Source organism: Gallinula chloropus, assembly GCF_964237585.1.
Source record: "Gallinula chloropus genome assembly, chromosome: 2".
Taxonomy (NCBI): domain Eukaryota; kingdom Metazoa; phylum Chordata; class Aves; order Gruiformes; family Rallidae; genus Gallinula; species Gallinula chloropus.
Genome location: NC_140086.1, coordinates 53,239,060 through 53,258,935, shown reverse-complemented (window position 1 = coordinate 53,258,935; position 19,876 = coordinate 53,239,060). Strand labels below are relative to the sequence as shown.

The 19,876-nt window shown below is 43.6% G+C and overlaps 1 protein-coding gene across 1 annotated transcript in view; it reads left to right on the top strand.

Annotated features, from left to right (window-relative positions):
- DLGAP1 (DLG associated protein 1) overlaps positions 1-19,876 on the top strand; it is a gene marked incomplete at both ends in the record, with an annotated part of 149,911 nt that overhangs the window by 37,073 nt on the left and 92,962 nt on the right. Inside the window, 2 exons of the mRNA XM_084260144.1 lie at positions 8,867-9,044; positions 11,060-11,300. Of these exons, the coding sequence (XP_084116270.1) occupies positions 8,867-9,044; positions 11,060-11,300 (419 nt within the window). The remainder of the gene's footprint in view (positions 1-8,866; positions 9,045-11,059; positions 11,301-19,876) is intronic.

The following is a 19,876-nucleotide window of genomic DNA, read 5'->3' as shown; positions in this document are numbered from 1 at the left end:
AGCCAGTTTCTCCAGGGCAACTTCCACAGTGCCCTTGGATAGGTCCCATCCAGCCCCACAGACTTGTGTGTTTCCAAGTGGTGTCACCAACCGTTGAAGTACCTAAGAATGTAACATAATGTGGGATCAGATGGGTGAGCCTGGCCTTGCCAAGGGGAGCTGAAGGAGTGTCTTCTGCAGGAAGGAAGGGTTGACTTTTGTGCTGGCAAAGAGAGAGTTTATCAAAGCAGTGGTGGAGGGCTTAAATAGGGGCAGCTCCAAAAGATTCATCCTCACCCCAACATGTGCCAAAGGGCTCCAGGCAAGGCTGCAAGCATGGCCGACCTGCTCAGGCCCTCCAGCAGTGTTCATTCTTAGTGATATACCTGATACAAGGCTTTTCCAGGTTAGATAAATGTATCTCTCTGTTGGTGAGCAGTGCTTGTTCCTGTCATTATTAGTGCCAACCCAAAGGAAACTCTTGCTGAAGAAGGGAAGAGACTTATGTCACATGTTTGGCCTAGGTTCAGACATCTTTGTCTCAAGCAAGAGTCTCTGAAAAATCTTCTAAGCATGTAGTCGGTAAGATTTGCAATAGGGGACATGAAAGCCCACAGCTTCCCTCAGAGGGTCTTTTGAGAGGAAAGCTGCTCTTCTCAAGCTGTGCACTCTCAGTGGTGTTATATCTTACCCTGCTAGGTGTCAAGAGAGGGTGTATTTCTCTTCCAGTGTAAACAAAAATTGTGTGTCGTTATACAAAAATGGCTTACCCTGGCATCACTGGGATGAGCTGGTTCATCTGGGTTTAATTGTTTCTATGCTTCAGCATCTCTTTTCACTCTCCAGGGTGGAACAGAAGAGCACTCAACAACTATTCCCCACACACACCCCCACATGGGAATCAGCACCAGCATGTAGACCAGATTTCTGATTAAAGAGAATTGTATAATGTCTGTCTGCATCATCTTCCATCTGCTTCTCTTATCAGCTCAATTGCATATGGTATTATGTGCCTCTAGCATGCTGTGCTCTGTTCTTTCTCCATGTCTAGAAAGTAGGGAGAAGATACAGCACATCAATGGCAAGGAACCTTTTCCTTCTTCTTTTTTTCTTTTTTTTCTCTTTTTTTTTCTCTTTTTTTTTTTTATTGTACACAACACCTAAAGGGGTCCTTGAGGTAAAGGGGGAGCTTTATTTTAATGTATATGTGAAATGTAAATAGTAGTCAACTTTTGTTTGCTAACATTGCAACACTTATTAAGAGCTAACGATGTTCTTGAAACATGGTCATACAACATGAGCACCCACCCACCTGAAAAAGAAATAAACCAACCCAGTGATTCCATGTCCTTTGAGAGGGAAGCAGGTTTGTGATGTAATCACAAAGAAGTGATTTCATGGCTGATTCTGAAGCTGGCAGTAACCAGACATGGAGAGTTTTAAAAGGGACTGGGATTTTTAGGAGCTTTTCCTACTGAAAAATGGTGACCCAGTCCCTGCTGCTCTCTATCAAACAAACAGGAGCTCTCTGGCCCGACACCATGTGCTTACTCAAAAAAAACCCACAACAGCTGGAGACAGAGACATTAGAGAGTTGCGTGACACCAAACTGCCTGGACTATTTACTTTTTTAAGTGCTTTCCTTTGCAGCCCTACTAGAATCTGTAAAATCAAGCAGAGAGACAAATACACCATACTGCAGTTTCTGCCTCTTCTCACCCTGTGACAAACCCAGTGATGCTGGCATGTCCCACGCAGTTTTGTGGTATGTGTTGGCTGCTCCATGGAGTGAGGACGATTTGTAGTCTGATCAGTGGGATCTTTCGTAACGTAAAAGGAAGCGGATGCCAATTTTGTGCTGATAACACTGAATTGCTCTTCAGCAGATGAGTTTTTTTCTGGTTGTCTCTAAGTTTTAGATTTTCCTTTCTCACACTTGGCTCTCTAGCAACACGCTGAGGACTTCAAGAGAGGTTTTATTAATTCTTTTTAGCTTCAAGGTAGGAAATCCCCATGAGGAGGTTCGCTTGATTATAAATAAAAACAGAAAGGGAGATCTTTGAAACATGGAAAAATCCCTGGTGAGGGGTAAGAATGCTCAGAATGTTTGTGTGATGCCCTTGTCTCCATCAGTAGCACGACAGATTTGTGTTCACTGTGCTGAAAAAGCAGGGGAACACAGGTGCCAACATGATCAAACTACCCCAGCCTGGTGACCCATGTCATGATCAGGATCAGACAGATGCACTTGAATTACTTTGTTCTGTACATATTCCTCCTTGATGTCCTCCAGTGTTTGCCTTGTGTCAGACTGCACCGGGTTATTCTACCTTCTAACAACACTAAAATGCAAATAAAATTAAGCACTGAATGCAAATAAAATTAAGCACGTTGGACGTGCCCCCCAAGCCATGACAAAGGTGAGGCATTCAGCCTGGGATAATCAAGGCCCAGGGAACTCAGCTGTCTGTTGCAGGCTACAAAAATGAGAGGTGGGGTGTTTAGCAAGAGTGGTGGTTTTGAGGTGTATTTTTTCTTGGTTTGGGGTTGCATGTGGTGAGTTGTTGAGGGCTCTCCATTTGTCTGAAGGCAAATCTTAGCACACTCCTCTGCTGGCTTATGGAAGCATTCTGGGCATGTTTCTGGACTTTCACTTTATTCTGCTTTATCATTTTCTGTTGGCATAGCACAGTACCCATCTGGCACAGCACTGCACTTTGTGCTAGGGATCTGAATGCTGAACTTGCAAAAGACAACACAGTTTTAGGTCTATTTTTCATTGTAATGGTGGCTTTTTGCATCATGCCTGGCCTAACGGGGAAAGAAAGCAGCCATCATCAGTCTTGTCTCTCCCTTTTTCCACTCTGAAATGAAATGTAATAAATGAGCATTTTTCATAAAAAGCACACAGACAACAGAGTGCATTATGGTTTCCTAAATTAAAAGGAAATATTTGAAAGTAAGCTTGCCTGTTCTTGTAAATCCCTGTTGTCTGCAGTCTCTTTGGCATTTGAAAGTCATTTTGAAGGCAAAAGACCTCTTCCAGGAATATATTCAAAGCTATTTCACTTTTAATCTGCTAACACTGCATTTTAAGTCCTATAATGTATACTTGAATGAATGAAATTATGGCCAGCATATACAAGTCAGAAATGACAAGGCAGTATTTAGAGATAGTGTACAGCTTTCCTTCCCCCTTCATTCACCCTGAGCCATCACCTGAAACAGGCAGTAGGCCAAGACGATTTCCTGCCTCTGTCTCAGGCTTCCCTGTGCAAACCAGAGCAAATCAGCTAAGCCTAGCTCCTCCCATGCAAATTTCCTGTGCTGACCAGCTCCTTACTCTGCAAATAGTCAATTAAGCAAATTAGGGACTAAAATATGTTTCCATCTGAATTAAGACTATGTGCATACAAACACATCTGTAACAGTTGTTTTAAAAGTATTTATCAACGTGCATGTTGCAACAGTGGTAGGGGTGATTCGGTGTGTGCATTTTAAATCTTTTCATGTCTTCATTTAAATGAAATGAGGAGCATCAGCTTCAGTATATGAGGAATGTGCAGAGCAGAAACCAAAGGGCAGCAAAGCAAAGGTGGCTTAAATATTACCTTGACACACCCACACAATCTTCTTTCACTGCCTCACTGAAATGCATTTTCTGCTTAAAAGAGCACTCTCCTCCCCTCATGAGCTTTCATGAGAGCTTTGCGCTCACAGGCAGGGTTCCTCAATCTTCCCAGAGGCACAGTGTAGATCAGAGGCACTTCCCTTCCTTTACCCAGGGGAGCCTTTATTTCTCCACTGGGACTCAACAGACTCCATTTCCACACACCTCAGCACAGGGCTGCCTCCTTTCCTGCTCAGTCCCTGTGGGACATTAGCAACAGGAGGCTGGCAGAACCCCAAAGTCCTCATCCTGCTGTCTATATCTGTGCTGTTCTTGGGTAGCACATCTGGCAGTGCTAGTCCTCCCACCCTGGTCATTAACATGAGCCAGCAGTGTGCTCTTGCAGCTCTGGAGGCCAATGGTATCCTGGGCTCCATTAGAAGAGGGGTGGCCAGCAGGGACAGGGAGGTGATTGTCCCTCTCTACTCTGCCCTCATGAGACCCCATTTGGAGTAGATCTGGGGCCCTCAATAGAACAAAGATGCAAAACTGTTGGAGAGGATTCAGAGGAGGGCCACAAAGATGATTAGAGGGCTGGAGCACGTCCCCTACGAAGACAGGCTGGGGGAGCTGGGCTTGTTCAGCCTGGAGAAGAGAAGGCTGCGGGGGGACCTCATTGCAGCCTTCCAGTACCTGAAGGGAGCATACAAACAGGAGGGGAATCAACTTTTTAAAAGGGTAGATAATGGCAGGACAAGGGGGAATGGACTAAAGCTAAAGGAGGGAAGGTTTAGATTAGATATTAGGGGGAAGTTTTTTACAGAGAGAGTGGTGAGGTGCTGGAACAGGCTGCCCAGAGAGGTGATGGATGCCCCATCCCTGGACGTGTTCAAGGCCAGGTTGAATGGGGCCCTGGGCAACCTTGTGTAGATCCAGGCCTGGAGATTGGTGGCCCTGCCTGTGACGGGGGGTTGGAACTCTATGATCTTTGGGGTTCCAACCCAGACCATTCTATGATTCTGTGATTATCAGCATGTTGTGTTGGGCTGTACTCCCATCCACTTGGGAGAAGCCTAGGGCAAGGACAGCAGTATGGTGAAAAAGGATTTCAGCCAGTTTAGGGACCTTTCACCTGTGAATGAAGCATGTTGCTTTAGGTGACAGCCCATCCCCAAAGCACGCCTGGCTCTCTATGCCTGCTGCAGGCTCCCTGGATGCTGCTTCAACCAACATCATGTACTCATAAGGGACCAGAAACCTCCCAAGCACAATCTCTCTTGTACCATAGCAGTAAGGCTGAGCTGTGTATAAGCCCCTCTCAAAATGCTCTGGCACCAAAATCAGAACTACACTTGTCCCCTGTCACACTGGCAGGCACTGCAGCACAGATATGATGCGTCATGGTTGAAGAGCTTGTTCAAGATCTTTAATAATTCATGTCCTCCTTCTGCCAATTAATATATCCAACGAAGTGAGTGGAGCTAACAGACCATTTTATATTGGCCAAAGAGCTGTCCCTTGTCTGTCATACCTAGCTGTGGAAATTACGATGGCACAAGCAGAAGTTTAGGTAATGCAGGATAAATAGAAGATGGAGTTGAACCCTTAAGGAAGGAAAGAATATTTTCACTTACACGTTGCTGGTTATAGTAGCTCTGAGAAAATAAATTAGACATTCAGATCTTCCCCTGTCATACATAGCTGGATTTATTCCTAAATGGAATGTTTTCAAAATTTCCAGTGGCATTTCAACTGTTCATTAAAGCGTACTGTAGAATATAGTGACAATTTATTGCAGAGCTGTAAAAGCAATAGTAATCACTATAAATGCAAACCTTCAGATGTTTCTTTGTCTATGCTTTAAATCCTTTTTCCTTTTTTCTCTCTTTTTCCCCCATCACTGCACCTAGTGAAACAGTGATTGTAGCAATCAGTAAGCATGGAGCCACCTCTTCCAGCAGCTGCTAATATCCCAGTCTGGGTTTTACAACAGATGAGATATGCTCTGGCTAAGATAAGTGGCCACCTGTAAAACACAGTTCTTAGGTATGTGCCAAACTGGCCAATCATATAGTCAGGAACAAAACCAGTCAGAGAATAAAGGCATCTCAGCTGACCACACACATCTGAAACAGCTTGGAAACATGTACTGTCGTGGATGGATGCCCTTATTTCAAGCAGAATTGGGAAAATGTTGTTATGCAACACTAATGCATACAGAAAATAAATTTCTATACCTCTTGGGATGGCTGTCCATGACACTTGGAGCATCTGATCTAGATTCTGCTGTGGCTGCCACAGCAAAACCTTGCTGCTATGGGTACCTGCATCTTAATCATAGAAATCACAGAATGGTTTGTGTGGGAAGGGACCTTAAAGATCATCTAGCTCCCACCCCCATGCCATAGGCAGAGACACCCTTCCCTAGACCAGCTTGCCCAGAAACCCATCCAACCTGGCCTTACACACTGCCAGGGAGGGTGCAGCCACAGCTTCTCTGGGCATCCTGTGCCAGTGCCTCACCACTCTCAGAATGAAAATCTTTTTTTTCCATATATATAATCTAAATATACCTTCTTTTAGTTTAAAGCCATTACCCCTTGTCCTGTCACTACAGTCCCTGTAAAAGAGCCCCTCTCCAGCTATCCTGTAAGCCCCTTCAGGTACTGGAAAGTTTGTTATGTTGGTTTCAGTCTTTAAAGGGCACTTGCCTCAGCACTTGCAAATTTCTGTCTGGCAATATCTTTGTGATGAATTTGGTGATGTGCTGCAGTCTTCTTGCGAAATCAGCTAATCAGTGAACAGTGACAAGCCCCAGGTGACGTATTTGACTAACTGGCAGCTAATCAAGCATATTTGAATTTTGCATGTCACAAACTGGCAGCAAATGGTTCACAACATATTCATAAAATACATTTTGAGTTTAAGAAATGCATTTCAGGCAGTGCTGATCAGTTTACAGATCTACAGGGTGGCGAAGCAGCTCGCATGTGTCTGAAAAATGATTTCTGTTGAATTATTCATTCTATTTTATCTTATTATTAATTTTTTTATCAAATTATGGAAATCTTTTTGTCCCCAAGAGTGCCCTGACTACAGTTGGTCAAAATGTTGCAGCTAACCATTAGTAATGGTCATTTTTTCATCACTTTCTTTCCTTTTTTGGGGGTTGTTTGGAACAGTGCTAATTATGATGTCTCAGAGCTTTCTACTTTTGTCACGTGGGCATCAACTGGCGTAAGGAGTCAAAGCATACGGATGTGGCTGCTGTGAGGAGTGCACATGGCACGGAGGAGTGAAAATGGCAAGCAAAGGCTTTATCTTCATCTTGTGACAGGAATATCTAGTAATTAGAATAAGTTTGCGTATTTTCATTAGGCAGGTAATTAGCAGGCAGAGAATACGGTGTTGGAGAGATGACCTAGATTTTATTACGGCATTGTACCATTCAGAAACAGACCCAGTTTCTGAACTACTTAGATGTGCCATTACACAACGGAATTGTCCTCCTAAACTACGTTGACAATTACCAGAATTGTGCGTGCCACTGGGAAATTGCTCATACTAATTACCATCATTAGCTACTTGAATACAAAATATCTGAAAATGCTTGAGGAATTAGACATAAAACGGATTCTCCTCTTTCAGGTCAGCCATGTACTTATTTCTAAAGACTAGGGGACCAAGATTAAGCCTGCAATTAGGTTACAGGTTTTTTCTTTGGCATATAGTGGCAAACATCCATGTGAGATTTATGTTTAAAAACACAACATTTAGTTACTGTTTTAATTTGTTTACTTTGTCATACTTGGAGAACTTTAAAGATATTCTGATAAAAATATTGCAGGATCACCCTTTCAATACTTCACCTATTGATTAATTGTTTTAAAAAGAAACATCCCCGAAAGTAGCTGCATTCATTCCATAAGAGGAATGACATGGATCGCTTTTTGTGACACATCCTTATAGGATGCCCCAGATTATTGTGAGGACAGCACTTAGCGGGCATTTTCAGAGGGTGGAATGTCTCACAGGTGGAGGGCTGTAGCTGAAGGGTGTAACTTTGCCAGCTGAGCCTAAGCTCATGTGGCAGGAGTACTGGACTTTGTGCACCTTACTTACAGGGCTTTTCTTCTTTGCTTCTGACTACTTGTGCATCACATCTGTCACTGGTATTGGAAAGTTTGGAGATGTTATCACTTCAGAAATACAACTTCTAACTGGACATCAAGTCATGTGAAGCCACTTCCCTAGCCTGCATTTTTTTCTCAACTTCCAGCTTAAGCCAGGAATAAAATAAAATCTTTAGCACATCAAACCTTTACCAGGTGCCCCAAGTTCTTGGAATGTTTTCCCAGTTTAAGACATCCTATGAGTATCATACATGGTGGGTGTGATCTGCCTACCCTATTTGCCTATACACCCTTGAAAGTTCCACAAGAAGTAGCCCAGCTACACAGGTACATACATGGGTGTCAGAGTCAACGCACCAGCATGTCTGATCAGCAGCAGGTTTTCACAAAGGAGTAACCCATTAGAATCATAGAGTTCTCCTGGTTGGAAGGGACCCTTCAGACTATCAAGTCCAACCTGCGTGGCAGGAAGTGCCACAGGGCTGGCAAAGCCTTTCCAAAGCAGATCTGAGAACAGAAATCATGTCCTCAGACTGATGGGCATGTTCATCTACCTGAGGGTAAGCAGCAGGGCTGGACCCTTTGCCCCAAACTGTTCCCTGCAACATTCACCAAGGATCCTGACACACCTGCCCTGTTTTCATACAACTTTCTGCTTCTTAGTCCAGCAAGATCTGGGATACAAGGTGACTGATGTTTACAGGGAGGAAAGGGAGGAAGACAGAGAGGGAGAGGGGGCATTTTTTTTCACAGGAGGACATGTAGCTAAAAACTGTTCCCTGCAGAGAGGTGCTGAGCCAGCTCCAAGGAAGCGAATCTGTTGCCCAAACCTGAAGAAGCCCTCCTACACTAGAGAAGGGACAGAGGGCAAAGAAACAATACAGAGAGCTGATAAGGGAGGGCAAGCAATTTAAAAAGGGGGAAAAAAAAGGAATAAAGGAGGAGGAATTGAAGAATAAAGCCCCTTATAGCTTACAGTTCTTACCAACTGCATTTCAAGAAGCGAATGTTCAGCTGTTAAGTTTAGGATCATGCAGCCAATCTTATTATTGGGTCTCTTCTTTCTTTACCCCACCCTTGGTGTGGCCATTTAGATTTGCTGAAATTTCTATTTTCTTTCTTCCCTCCCCACCCCAAACCCCAGGATATCCAGTGAACACTCGCCAAAGCTTCAGATCCGCAGCCACAGTTACCTGAGGGCAGTGAGCGAAGTCTCCATCAACAGGAGCCTGGACAGCCTGGACCCTGCGGGGCTGCTGACGTCCCCCAAGTTTCGGTCCCGCAACGAGAGCTACATGAGAGCCATGAGCACCATCAGTCAGGTGGGTGACATGTATCTGTGGTGGCCCAGAGAGCAGCCACCATGCTGGACACCAGCCACGTCCTTGCAATAGGAGAAACTGGACTTTAAGTCCAGTCAGGATGTTCCATGCCACACATTTTCCCAGCATTATCAAGAAAACAGAAATATTTTCACACAATCTTGGTTTTGAGAGGGTAACACTTGATAATGATGTAATCTGCCCTTTGCAAAGGGATGAGTAGTGGCACAACATGCAATTTGTTTGAAGGAGCAGTCTAATTTATTTATTTATTTTCTTTTCCAAAAGCAGGTGCTCATCAACAGGGTCTTTAAACAGGGTTCTTTTAAAGATCTTTTGCTTAGCACCTGAAATCAGATTTTTTTGAATGCCTAAGAAAAATGTTCACATGCTGAGTGAGATGCTAAAGGCAAATCAAATCCATAGCATTTTGTGTTTTGCAATTTCATTAGTATTTTATTAGAATTTTTAAAGCTTTCTTTGTGCTATTGCACATTCTTATGTCTGTGCACCTCTGAAATTTTCACCTAAGTAGTATAAATGTCACAGTGTATATATTGAGTGCAAAGGTATTACTGCCCTGAAATTCTGTTAAGATCTCTTTATGCTCATTCCAAACTATAAAAAATAAGCCTGCTGTGACATGTTTAGTTTATGAGGTTTATCCTCACAAAATAGCCTGCGCTCGACCAGGCAGTGGGCCAGTAGTTTGTCTGCTAAATCCTGTAGTTCCTCAGTATGACTTTCAGCTTATACAAAACTGTCTTCCACAGAGTCAGTGATATTTGCCACTATGAAAAAGTTTGGGGGTTTTATAAAAGCATTAATTCAGATGTTTTTTTGGGGATATGGCTATTCCCTGCCATATTGGATTTTGGATATTGAATATTGGAATTTAGGATTATTCTTTTAGATTTGTTATCCACTGCTCTTCCACAGTCTTTTAAACAATTTCCCTCTGAAAAAATGTTATATTCTTTGAGATTTCCCTTTTCATTTATGTGTACAAATGCTCGCAGTAATGTTTTTCTGGGTAAAATTTATCCCAGAAAAGAGCTGCTAATGTTTTTTTTTCTACCACCGTAACACAGTTTTATGTTGTCTTGTGGCCTTGGCCTTTTCTGTGCTTGAAAGCTGACAAAATGCTCAAGTCATGTGTTCCACATGCACGTTTCCTACAGCAATAATTATTGCGCTTTATTATATGTCAAGCTCAAGGCGCTATTCTCAGTTTAGAAGCATGAACATCCATTACTAATTAAAACAAGGTAAATGGTTCCCAGGTTGGTGAGACCTGCAGCAAGGCCACGTGCGCTTGGATGTTCGTTATCCTGCGTGAGTGCAAGTCTTTGTCACCACCTAGTGTCTGCTGCACAAAGGGGCGAAGGGTTCCCTGGCACCTCTCGCTCTCGGCCAGAGGAGTCAGTCCGGGGATGTAGTTATACATATATTTGTCCCCTGCAGCAAAGCTGGTTCCTTTACCAGCCTCCCATTCCCAAATGTTTATTACCACTTCTATCCTCAAGCTTCCCAGCCCCTCAGGTTTATCACTGTGACTGCCTGTGGGTTGTACTGATTGTACCAATGTTAAGTTCACCTTTTATTTTCTTTTTCTCACCCCCTCAACCCACCAGGAAAGACTGATTTTTGTTTTTCAGTGCAATGGTCATAATGGCCAGAGGTTCAACCTCTGCTGTGGGCCCAGGGTGAGGTAAACCAGATGCTACGGTGGGGACTTCCCACTTCCCACCAGCCTCAGCAGGAACCAAGAGCCCAAACTGCTGAATCTCTGCCTAAAGCCTTTGCCTCCTCTTTTTGTACTTCCCCCTCCCCCCATCCCCCCCAAAAAAGATTCATGCATTATAAAATGGGATGTGTTTGTGTGCCATTCACCAGTTCCCCGTGTGTGAAGGGACCTTCTAACAGAGGGTGGCCACTGTACTCGCTGTGGGAGTGTTTGTACCAGGTAGGCTGGTGTACCAGATGCACTGAACCTGCCCAGTCTCTGCCCACAGGTGAGTGAGATGGAGGTGAACGGTCAGTTCGAATCCGTCTGCGAGTCAGTGTTCAGCGAACTCGAGTCTCAGGCAGTGGAGGCGCTGGATCTGCCCATGCCGGGCTGCTTCCGTATGAGGAGCCACAGCTACGTCAGAGCCATTGAGAAGGGCTGCTCCCAGGACGACGAGTGCATATCGCTACGGTCCTCATCTCCCCCACGTACGACCACCACGGTGAGGACCATCCAGAGCAGTACTGGTGAGTAACAAAAAGGGAAATCCAGAGAGGTGGTGGAGAGGGAAAGTACCTCTCTATGCAGCTCCATGAGGTCAATGATGAGCTCTCCTCCGTCAGACACCTAGCCCAAAACAGAGTCTGTGTTTCACCAGGAAGCTGGGCAGAATAATCAGCCTAAAACTATGCACAGATCAAGGCTAATGCAGTTGTGTTGTCTCCTATACTCAGGCTAATTTATTCTGGGCTAAAAGAACATAGAAGGGAAGTCCAAGGTCATCTCCCTTCTTGCTCTCCTCCCCAGAAGAGCAATCACAATTTGGCAAGGCTGAATATGAAGGCTCTGGGTTAGCAGCTCTCCTGGCTCTTATCAACAGAGGAGGGTCCCTCTGCTGTCTTTTTGTACAAAGATGAGGTGATCTGTGTCTTTTTTTAAAGTAAAAAGTTGTTGGATGTGTTGTTTAATGGCTGAGAGACACTCTTGCAGCTCTCCAAGCCATATCTCAGGGGTGGGAATAAAGAAGGGAAGAAGAGGTCTGCAGGTCAAAAGATACGTGCTCACATCCTGCTGTTATTCCTTCTGCAGTTCCAACTATTCAAGCATTGCAAGAGAGGGATGTTTCAGCCTAAAAGTGAGACAACCCGGCCTTTTAATGTTTGAAGTGGCTTTTCCTTTGGAAATTCCAGATGCTATTACCAAAATTAGTGCTTAAGGGGAAGGCAAAGCAAGTCAAAAGCCAAAATGCAAATCTGCCTCTCTCATTCAGGAAACCACGAGGCAGGAACCATTATGTATGTGTGCTCTTCCCTATGGGAGAAGAGGGACCAACCCTCTTTCTTTTGGCTTCTCTTTATCCATTCCACTGCTTTACACTGGCTTGATTTACTAAACATGCACTGTTCGCATCCATGACTAATATTGACTATAGTAAGTGTTTCACTGCACCTACTATATCTTTTCCTGGTTCTGTAACTTCTGTTTTCTGTACTTGAAACTTTTGCCTTTTTTGTGTGTTATCTCACAGGTGCAGATTTTATACCTTGTAAGCTCCTTATCTCTCACTCCAGTCTTTTTTTATGCGGCTTGTCTATTGGTTTATGTCATCAAAGGACAGTTTCAGTCCTTTTACCAAAAATGTTCAGCTTAATTCATGTTTTTTCTAAAAGTAACAAGTTTAAGTACTGTTGGAAACATATTGGCAGTACATCACAAACATCAAAGCATTTTTAGAAGATGGCTGCAGAGCACTTCTCATCTAAATCACTAACCTTTAAGAAATAGTATCCATACGATTACATTTCTACTATGAAAGTAGTTCTTGAGTGCACATAGGGTTTGCACACTACAAGGACAAGATTTACATAAGGTATGTGTTATTTCATTGTAGAGTATTAAATTATGTTCAGTGTACTCTGAGACAAAAGCCTTAAATGGGAGTTTTTTCAGTGTGCACTTGCCTATGTTTAATCATCTTGGGCATCCCAGAGAGGTTTCTTGGTTCTTTGAGAATGGCATTGTTAACACTTTTCCATTATAAAAATAACTGCAATTGTTAATTCAGAAAAGAATAACTATGTTTAATTATCTTTATAGAAGAGGTTGCTTCTGTAACTTAAAAAAATGGTACCTGTTTTCAGGTATGGTGGTGTATAAATGGAGAAGGTTGGCTGTAAGTGTCAGCCAAAAACACTGGAAAACCTGAAAGAGGAAAAATAGCTATTGTAAACTGACTCCTACTTATGCTCCTTTTTTGTAGTACAACCACAAACAGAAGCCTGGTCCCTTCTCTGGGTAGCTGGCTTTATTAAAAAATCATATGAACAGTGCTATGTTATTGAAAAATGTAATCCAGTGGGTCTGTCTTGGGTTGCTGCTTCTGCCGTCAGCCCCTTAAAACGAAGAGAGGAATGATTTTCAGCCCTTTATTTGGAAATCCAGAGAAGTGTTTAAGGCTGCTGTAGGTATCCATTTTCTGCTGTGGGAATTTTACTGTTAGCTTTCTCATTTTTTAATTCTTGGGCTCCCCAGGGCACATCCCTTGCACAGGCAGTATTTCAAACAACTTGTCTCTATTACTACCTGACTTACATACCACTATCCATTTAATGGGGATTAGACCTGAATTAACTCCATCCAAAAGCATCTATATCGACTACCTTGCTGTTGCCTGTGAAGAGGAACAACATGATAGGTACCACTGATGTTTTCTATTAATATACACAACATTCTTCACGCGGGTCAGGGCAATCCTAGGCACAGCTACAGGCTGGGCAGATAACTGAGGGGATTCAGCCTGAGAACAAATAGGGTGTGTTGGTTGATGAGCAGTTGATTTGCCAATGCACAAAGCTATGCTCATATGCTGATACTGGGGATTTCTTCACTAGAAGCCTAGGAAAATGTTGACTTGATGATGATGGAAAAGACAAGAGCTGCCTGTCCATTGGATTAAAAATTATTCCTCTAGAGCAATGACCCACAGCTGAGGGACCTGGCGGAAGTCATTGCTGGGCCACTATCCACCATCTTTGCTATGTCCTGGAGAAGGGAAGAGGTTCATGAGGACTGGAGGAATCCAAATGTTACTCCAGTCTTCAATAAGGGCAAGAAGGAGGAACCCAGTAACTACAGACCAGTCAGCCTCACTTCCATCCTTGGAAAGGTGATGGAACGACTCATCCTTGGTGCTGTCTCTAGGCACATCAAACTTAAGAGGGTTGTTAGGAGCAGTCAACATGGTTTTACCAAGGGGAAGTCATGTTTGACTAATCTATTAGTCTTTTATGAGGATATAACCAGGTGGACAGATGATGATAGAGCAGTGGGTATGGTCTACCTCAAGAAAGCATTTGACACCATCTCCCACAGCATCCAAATGGCTAAACTGAGGAAATGTGGTCTGGAAGGTTGAGTATTGAGGTGGATTGAGAGCTGGTTGAAGAGAAGCCAGCGAGTTTTGATCAATGCAACAGAGTCTGGCTGGAGGCCTGTAACTAGTGGAGTCCTGCAGGGGTTGCTACTGGGACCTGTACTATTCAATATGTTTATTGATGACCTAGATGAAGGCATAGAGTGTAAAGTCAGCAAGTTGCTGACAACACAAAACTGTGAGGGGTACCTGACACACCAGAGGGCTGTGCTGACATTCAGCAAGACTCAGAGAGGCTGGAGAGCTGGGCAGGGAGAAGCTTAATGAGATTTAACAAGTGCAGGGTCTTGCATGTTGGGAGGAACAACCCCAGGTAACCAGGTTGGGGACTAGCCTGTTGGAGAGCAGGGGTGAGAGGGACCTGGGGATTCTGGTGGACAGCAGGATGACCATGAACCAGCAATGCACCAATGGCATCCTGGGGTGTATTAGAAGGGGTGTGGTTAGTAGGTCAAGAGAGGTCCTCCTCCCTCTCTACTCTGCCCTGGTGAGACTGCATCTAGAATACTGTGTCCAGTTCTGGGTCCCTCAGTTCAAGAAGGACATAGAACTCCTTGAAAGAGTCCAGTGCAGAGCCACCAAGATGATTAAGGGAGTAGAACACCTTCCTTATGAGGAAAGACTAAGGGAGCTGCGTCTCTTTAGCTTGGAGGAGACTGAGGGGTGACCTTATTAATGTTTATAAATATGTAAAGGGTGAGCATCAGTAGGATGGAGCCAGGCTCTTCTCGGTGATGACCAGCAATAGGACAAGGGGCTACAGGTGCAAGCTGGAGCATAGGAAGTTCCATGGGAATATAAGGATGAACTTTTTCACTGTGAGGGTGACAGAGCACTGAAATAGGCTGCCCAGGGAGGTTGTGAAATCTCCTTCTCTGGAGACATTCAAAACCCACCTGGATGTGTTCCTGAGTCTAGGTGATCCTGCTCTGGCAGGGGGGTTGGAATAGAATTTCGAGGTCCCTTCCAACTGCTGATGTTCTGAGATTCTGTGATTTGCAGAGCAACTGGATAAAATTATTAAGTAAGCACTATGGACATAAATTGTGCTTAGCTCTGCCTGTTACCTTGTGCTACGGTGGTTGCAGCCTCAAGTTTTAATTTCCTTTTGCCACATAATATTGGAGCTTTAGTTCTGGGATTAGGAATACACCTCTATTCGTGTGGCTGTTCAGTTCCTGAGGATGTGCTCAATCTAACTAGAAATCCAATGCCAATGTGTTGGCTGGGGCACAGAGCTCAGCTATGGGTCACTGCCCAACTGGTGGCTTCGGCAGCCTGCACTGGTCTTAATGCTATCAGGGCAATGCTGTGGCATGACTGCATCTGGCTGAAAGCGAGCTGAGTGTGAAAATGTGGCTGTAGGCACAACCCTGGTGTCATCAATGAAATGAAGTGTTCCACTGTGAGTGGGGGAAAAAATCCTAACCTCACCGAAGTGAAGCCTCTAATGTATCTGGGAGGTGAGTACTTCATTCATGAGGCAGTCTCGTAAGTGAAATGAATTTTTAAACGAAGGATTTTGAAATGGGGGGGGGGGGGGGGGGGGGGGAAGTGGAAATCTATTTCCACTTTATATGAAAACAGATACAGAAACAGATACATTTGGGAAATAAGTGCCACATCACAACTTCATCATGCCTTAAGAGCTATGCAGTTGAAACTGTCCCTTCATCCTTGTATTTGCCCGTTCAGCATCGGTCAGACCCTCAGCATCAGCGACCCCCTGCACCAGCCGGGGCCCATCCCTGGGAGAGGGACTGTGCAAGCTGGGAGCTGCAGCAGCTCTGAAGTGCTAGCATATGTTATACACCATAGCCTGCACTAAAAATTACCTCCCATGTAATTTGGTCTCTTCAGAGGAGTTTAATGAGGTGTGAGTTATTATATAATTTGATCCCAGGTTATTTGCAGATGCAACCAGTTAACGGCTGAAACTTTCCAGCCACCAGATTCAGTCACAACAGAGGTAGCCTTTTAACAGTCTTTAAAGTGTATAAATCATTTCAATAAGCTTAAAGAATACACTAATTAAGAAACAATGACATTTTAAAGCAGTCTAGAGAACATCTTTCAGCGGTTTCCTTGTCTCTGTGTTTCTAAGCCGTGCCTGTGCAGCCACACATGTTCTCCTGCTGCAAACAAATGTTATGACATTGTGAGGCATTAGAACATGTGGATCCAAATATAGATTTGAGATTGGACATGTTTAACTTGAAAATGATGCCTCTGCCATGGAGCTGGAGCAGTAACAGCAAAAACTCTGCACTGGATTGCAATAAGTATTTTCTCAGTATCTAACCTCTGTACAGTCAGGTAAACAGGAATATTGAAGCTATCTGCAGCAATGCCATCTGGTGATTCTCAGTAATATTACACTTCTGCTTGCAAGCAAAACAAACAAAAATGCCAAGGAAATCATGCTGTGTAGCCAGCAGGTTAGAGAAGGACTGAGAGTTATCACAGTATATGCTAATTATGGTGTTTCAGCTGAGCAAGCTGTTCTCCTTCCGTTCATTGGAACATCAGACCAAGAGGGGTAAGGTATTTTCTGGAAAATCTCTAAGGGGCTGCCTAACCAATAAAGAAAAGAAAAGGAGGGGAAAAAAAAGAAAGAAAAGTAAAGAAAAAGGGAAAATGCAAACAACTTTAAAAATAGACTTGCTCCAGACAGAATTCAAAAATAAAATCAAATCCTGTGGAGAAGGAAGCTGTAATTTACTGTATGCCAGCTGTGTCCAGGCTCTTTTGGCCTCCTCAGAGCTGTCCTTTCAGAGACTGTTCAGTCAAAAAAAGAAAAAGAAATTAGGATTTCAAATTTGATTTCCAGTTGATGCTAGGATTGGTTTCTGGATCTGTACCAAAATTAAGATATTCCCACAGAAGGTCTGAAGAAATATAACTAAGTTAGGGCCTTCACGCAGATGTTGAACCTTAAAATAGATTTGAAGAGTGCAGAAAACTGTTTGACAAAGAATTTACATGGTTCATTTCCTCTGTTTCCTTGAGTAATGCCGAAATGCAGTCTGCCTTTGGATCCGCTATCAAATTGCTTAAACCAGCACTTAAAAATGTTTTCCCTTTTTACTAATGAGGAGCTGACCTTGGAAGAGAACACTGTTTCCAATTTCAGAAGCATCTGACTGTAGCTGTTGCAAGTTTCCTCTTGTCTATCCCAGAAGTCAGCTTTATGAATGCTAAGCTCCACATCACACCAAAAAAAAACCCCCACCAAGCCAAAAACACCCAACATGGTTATGAAGTTGGTGGAAGATTTTAGTAAGAGAAACTCCAAACAGAACCATTACCAGAACACTTTTAACCGACTTGAAGTGTGATGCAAAGCACTCATGGAAATTGCTCTGATAATAAGTGCCTGAGAAGGAGCAGGACTGAGCAATGAGAAAGACACAGCCATGGAAAGGCTACCTAAACATTTGGCAGGTCAGTTTACATGTCATGTAGTTTTATGCCAGTTGAGAACAGGAATTGAAACACATTTGATAAATTCCATTTTACTTTTTGAATACAGAGCCTGTATGTCTTGAAGAAACATGGAACTTTGTGGCTTGAGAGACAGGGATTACTGGAATAAATATTGCACAGGCCTCTGCTTTAAGAGTACTTGGTAGTTATAGCTGGTTCACAGTTTGAGTGGTGTCAGGTAATAGAATGTATTACATCAATTTTTAATTATCCACCCTGGTTCTGACTCATTTCTCTATGTGATTAAGAATAATGTTTGATCCTATCTGAGACACTGCCCAGATCCAGAGGTACACCATGTGGCATTCACCCCAGAGCTTGGTAGTTTCTGATTTCTTTATGACAAGCCCACTTTCTCTCACAGAACTGCAGGAAAGTACTCCATCCTTGCCATTCCAAGGGACTTGCTGTGCCTAAGGGCACAGTAAAATCTCAGAACTTCCTAAAGAGAAGGGGTGAGAGAAGGACTTTGTTTTGTAGGGCAGGGCCAATTTATTTTTTCCACCTATGAAAATATATTTAAATGTGATCTCCAAAGTTAAAGATGTCTTTCAAATGCAGGAAATGAAAGACTTGTAATACTCTTTGGTATTCAATCTTTGCTTACTATTCTTACTCTGCATTTGCTTGATATGGTTCTAAACTTTTGATTTAAGGCTTTTAGTGAAGTAAGAATATGAGGAACATCTTAATCATTCAAAACTGTGATTTTAAAAAGTCTTGAAGGAACATGTTGTCTTACCTTGTGAACATTTCCAGAAGCACAGAACAACTCTGCTGTTTTGTTCAGATAGTGCTTGTATGGTTGATTTCTCCCGTTGTCAAAATGACTCAGACATCTCCAAGGCTGAAACAGGTGCATCATACTCTTTTTGGATGCTAGGAATAGAATGGCCATCACACCTGTAGATTTGGCAGTCTCAAATGAAACAGGAAAACACATGATTTTTCAGGAAAATGATACCTTTAACAGAAATCTATATCATTCTATGAGAAGAACTTTTAAGGAGATTGCTTGTCTAGTAGCAGTACAATGAAGAGGATGCAGAAATTAGTTACATAGAATGTGATATCTCATTATTTGTCTCTTCTTAATTTCTCTGTGGAGGTGAAAAATTGTATGAAAGCCCTTTATGTATATCTGTATGCAATGTGCCTAAATGTACTCTTCCATTTATTAATTTCCTTTGATTATCCTGCACACCATCATGCAGTACATGCAGGAAACTAAGGCGATCAAGCCCAGTCAGCATCGGTTTATGAAAGGCAGATCATGCTTGACCAACCTGATCTCCTTCTATGACAAGGTAACCTGCTTAGTGGATGAGGGGAAGGCTGTGGATGTTGTCTACCAGGACTTCAGTAAAGCCTTCTACACTGTTCCCCATGGCATCCTCCAGGAGAAACTAGCCGCTCATGGATTAGATGGGTACACTCTTCGCTGGGTTAAAAACTGGCAAAGAGTTGTGGTGAACAGAGTTAAATCCAGTTGGTGGCAGGTCACAAGTGGTGTTCCCCAGGGCTCAGTGCTGGGGCCAGTCCTCTTTAACATCTTTATTAATGATCTGGATGAGGGGATCGAGTGCACCCTCGGTAAGTTTGCAGGTGGCACCAAATTGTGTGGGAGTGTTGATCTGCTGGAAGGCAGGAAGGCTCTGCAGAGGAACCTGGACAGGCTGGATCAATGGGCTGAGGCCACCTTTATGGGGTTCAATAAGGTCAAGTGCTGGGTCCTGCACTTTGGTCACAATAACCCCAGACAACACTACAGGCTTGGGGCAGAATGGCCAGAGAGGTCCCTGGAGGAAAAAGGACCTGGGGGTGTTAGTGGACAGCCAGCTCAACATGAGCCAGGAGTGTGCCCAGGTGGCCAAGGTAGCCAACAGCATCCTGGCTTGTATCAGTTATTAGTGTGTCCATCAGAAGTAGGGAAGGGATTGTTCCATTTCACTCTGCTCTGGTGAAGCCACACCTCAAGTTCTGTGTCCAGTTTCGGGCCTCTCACTACAAGAAGGACATTGAGATGCTTGAGTGTGTCCAGAGAAGGGTAATGAAGCTGGTGAAGGGTTTGGAGCTCAGGTCCTATGAGGAATGGCTGAGGGAGCTGTGGCTTTTTAGTCTTAAGAAAAGGAGCCTGAGGGGAGACCTTATAGCTCTCTACTACTACCTGCAAGGAGGGTGTAG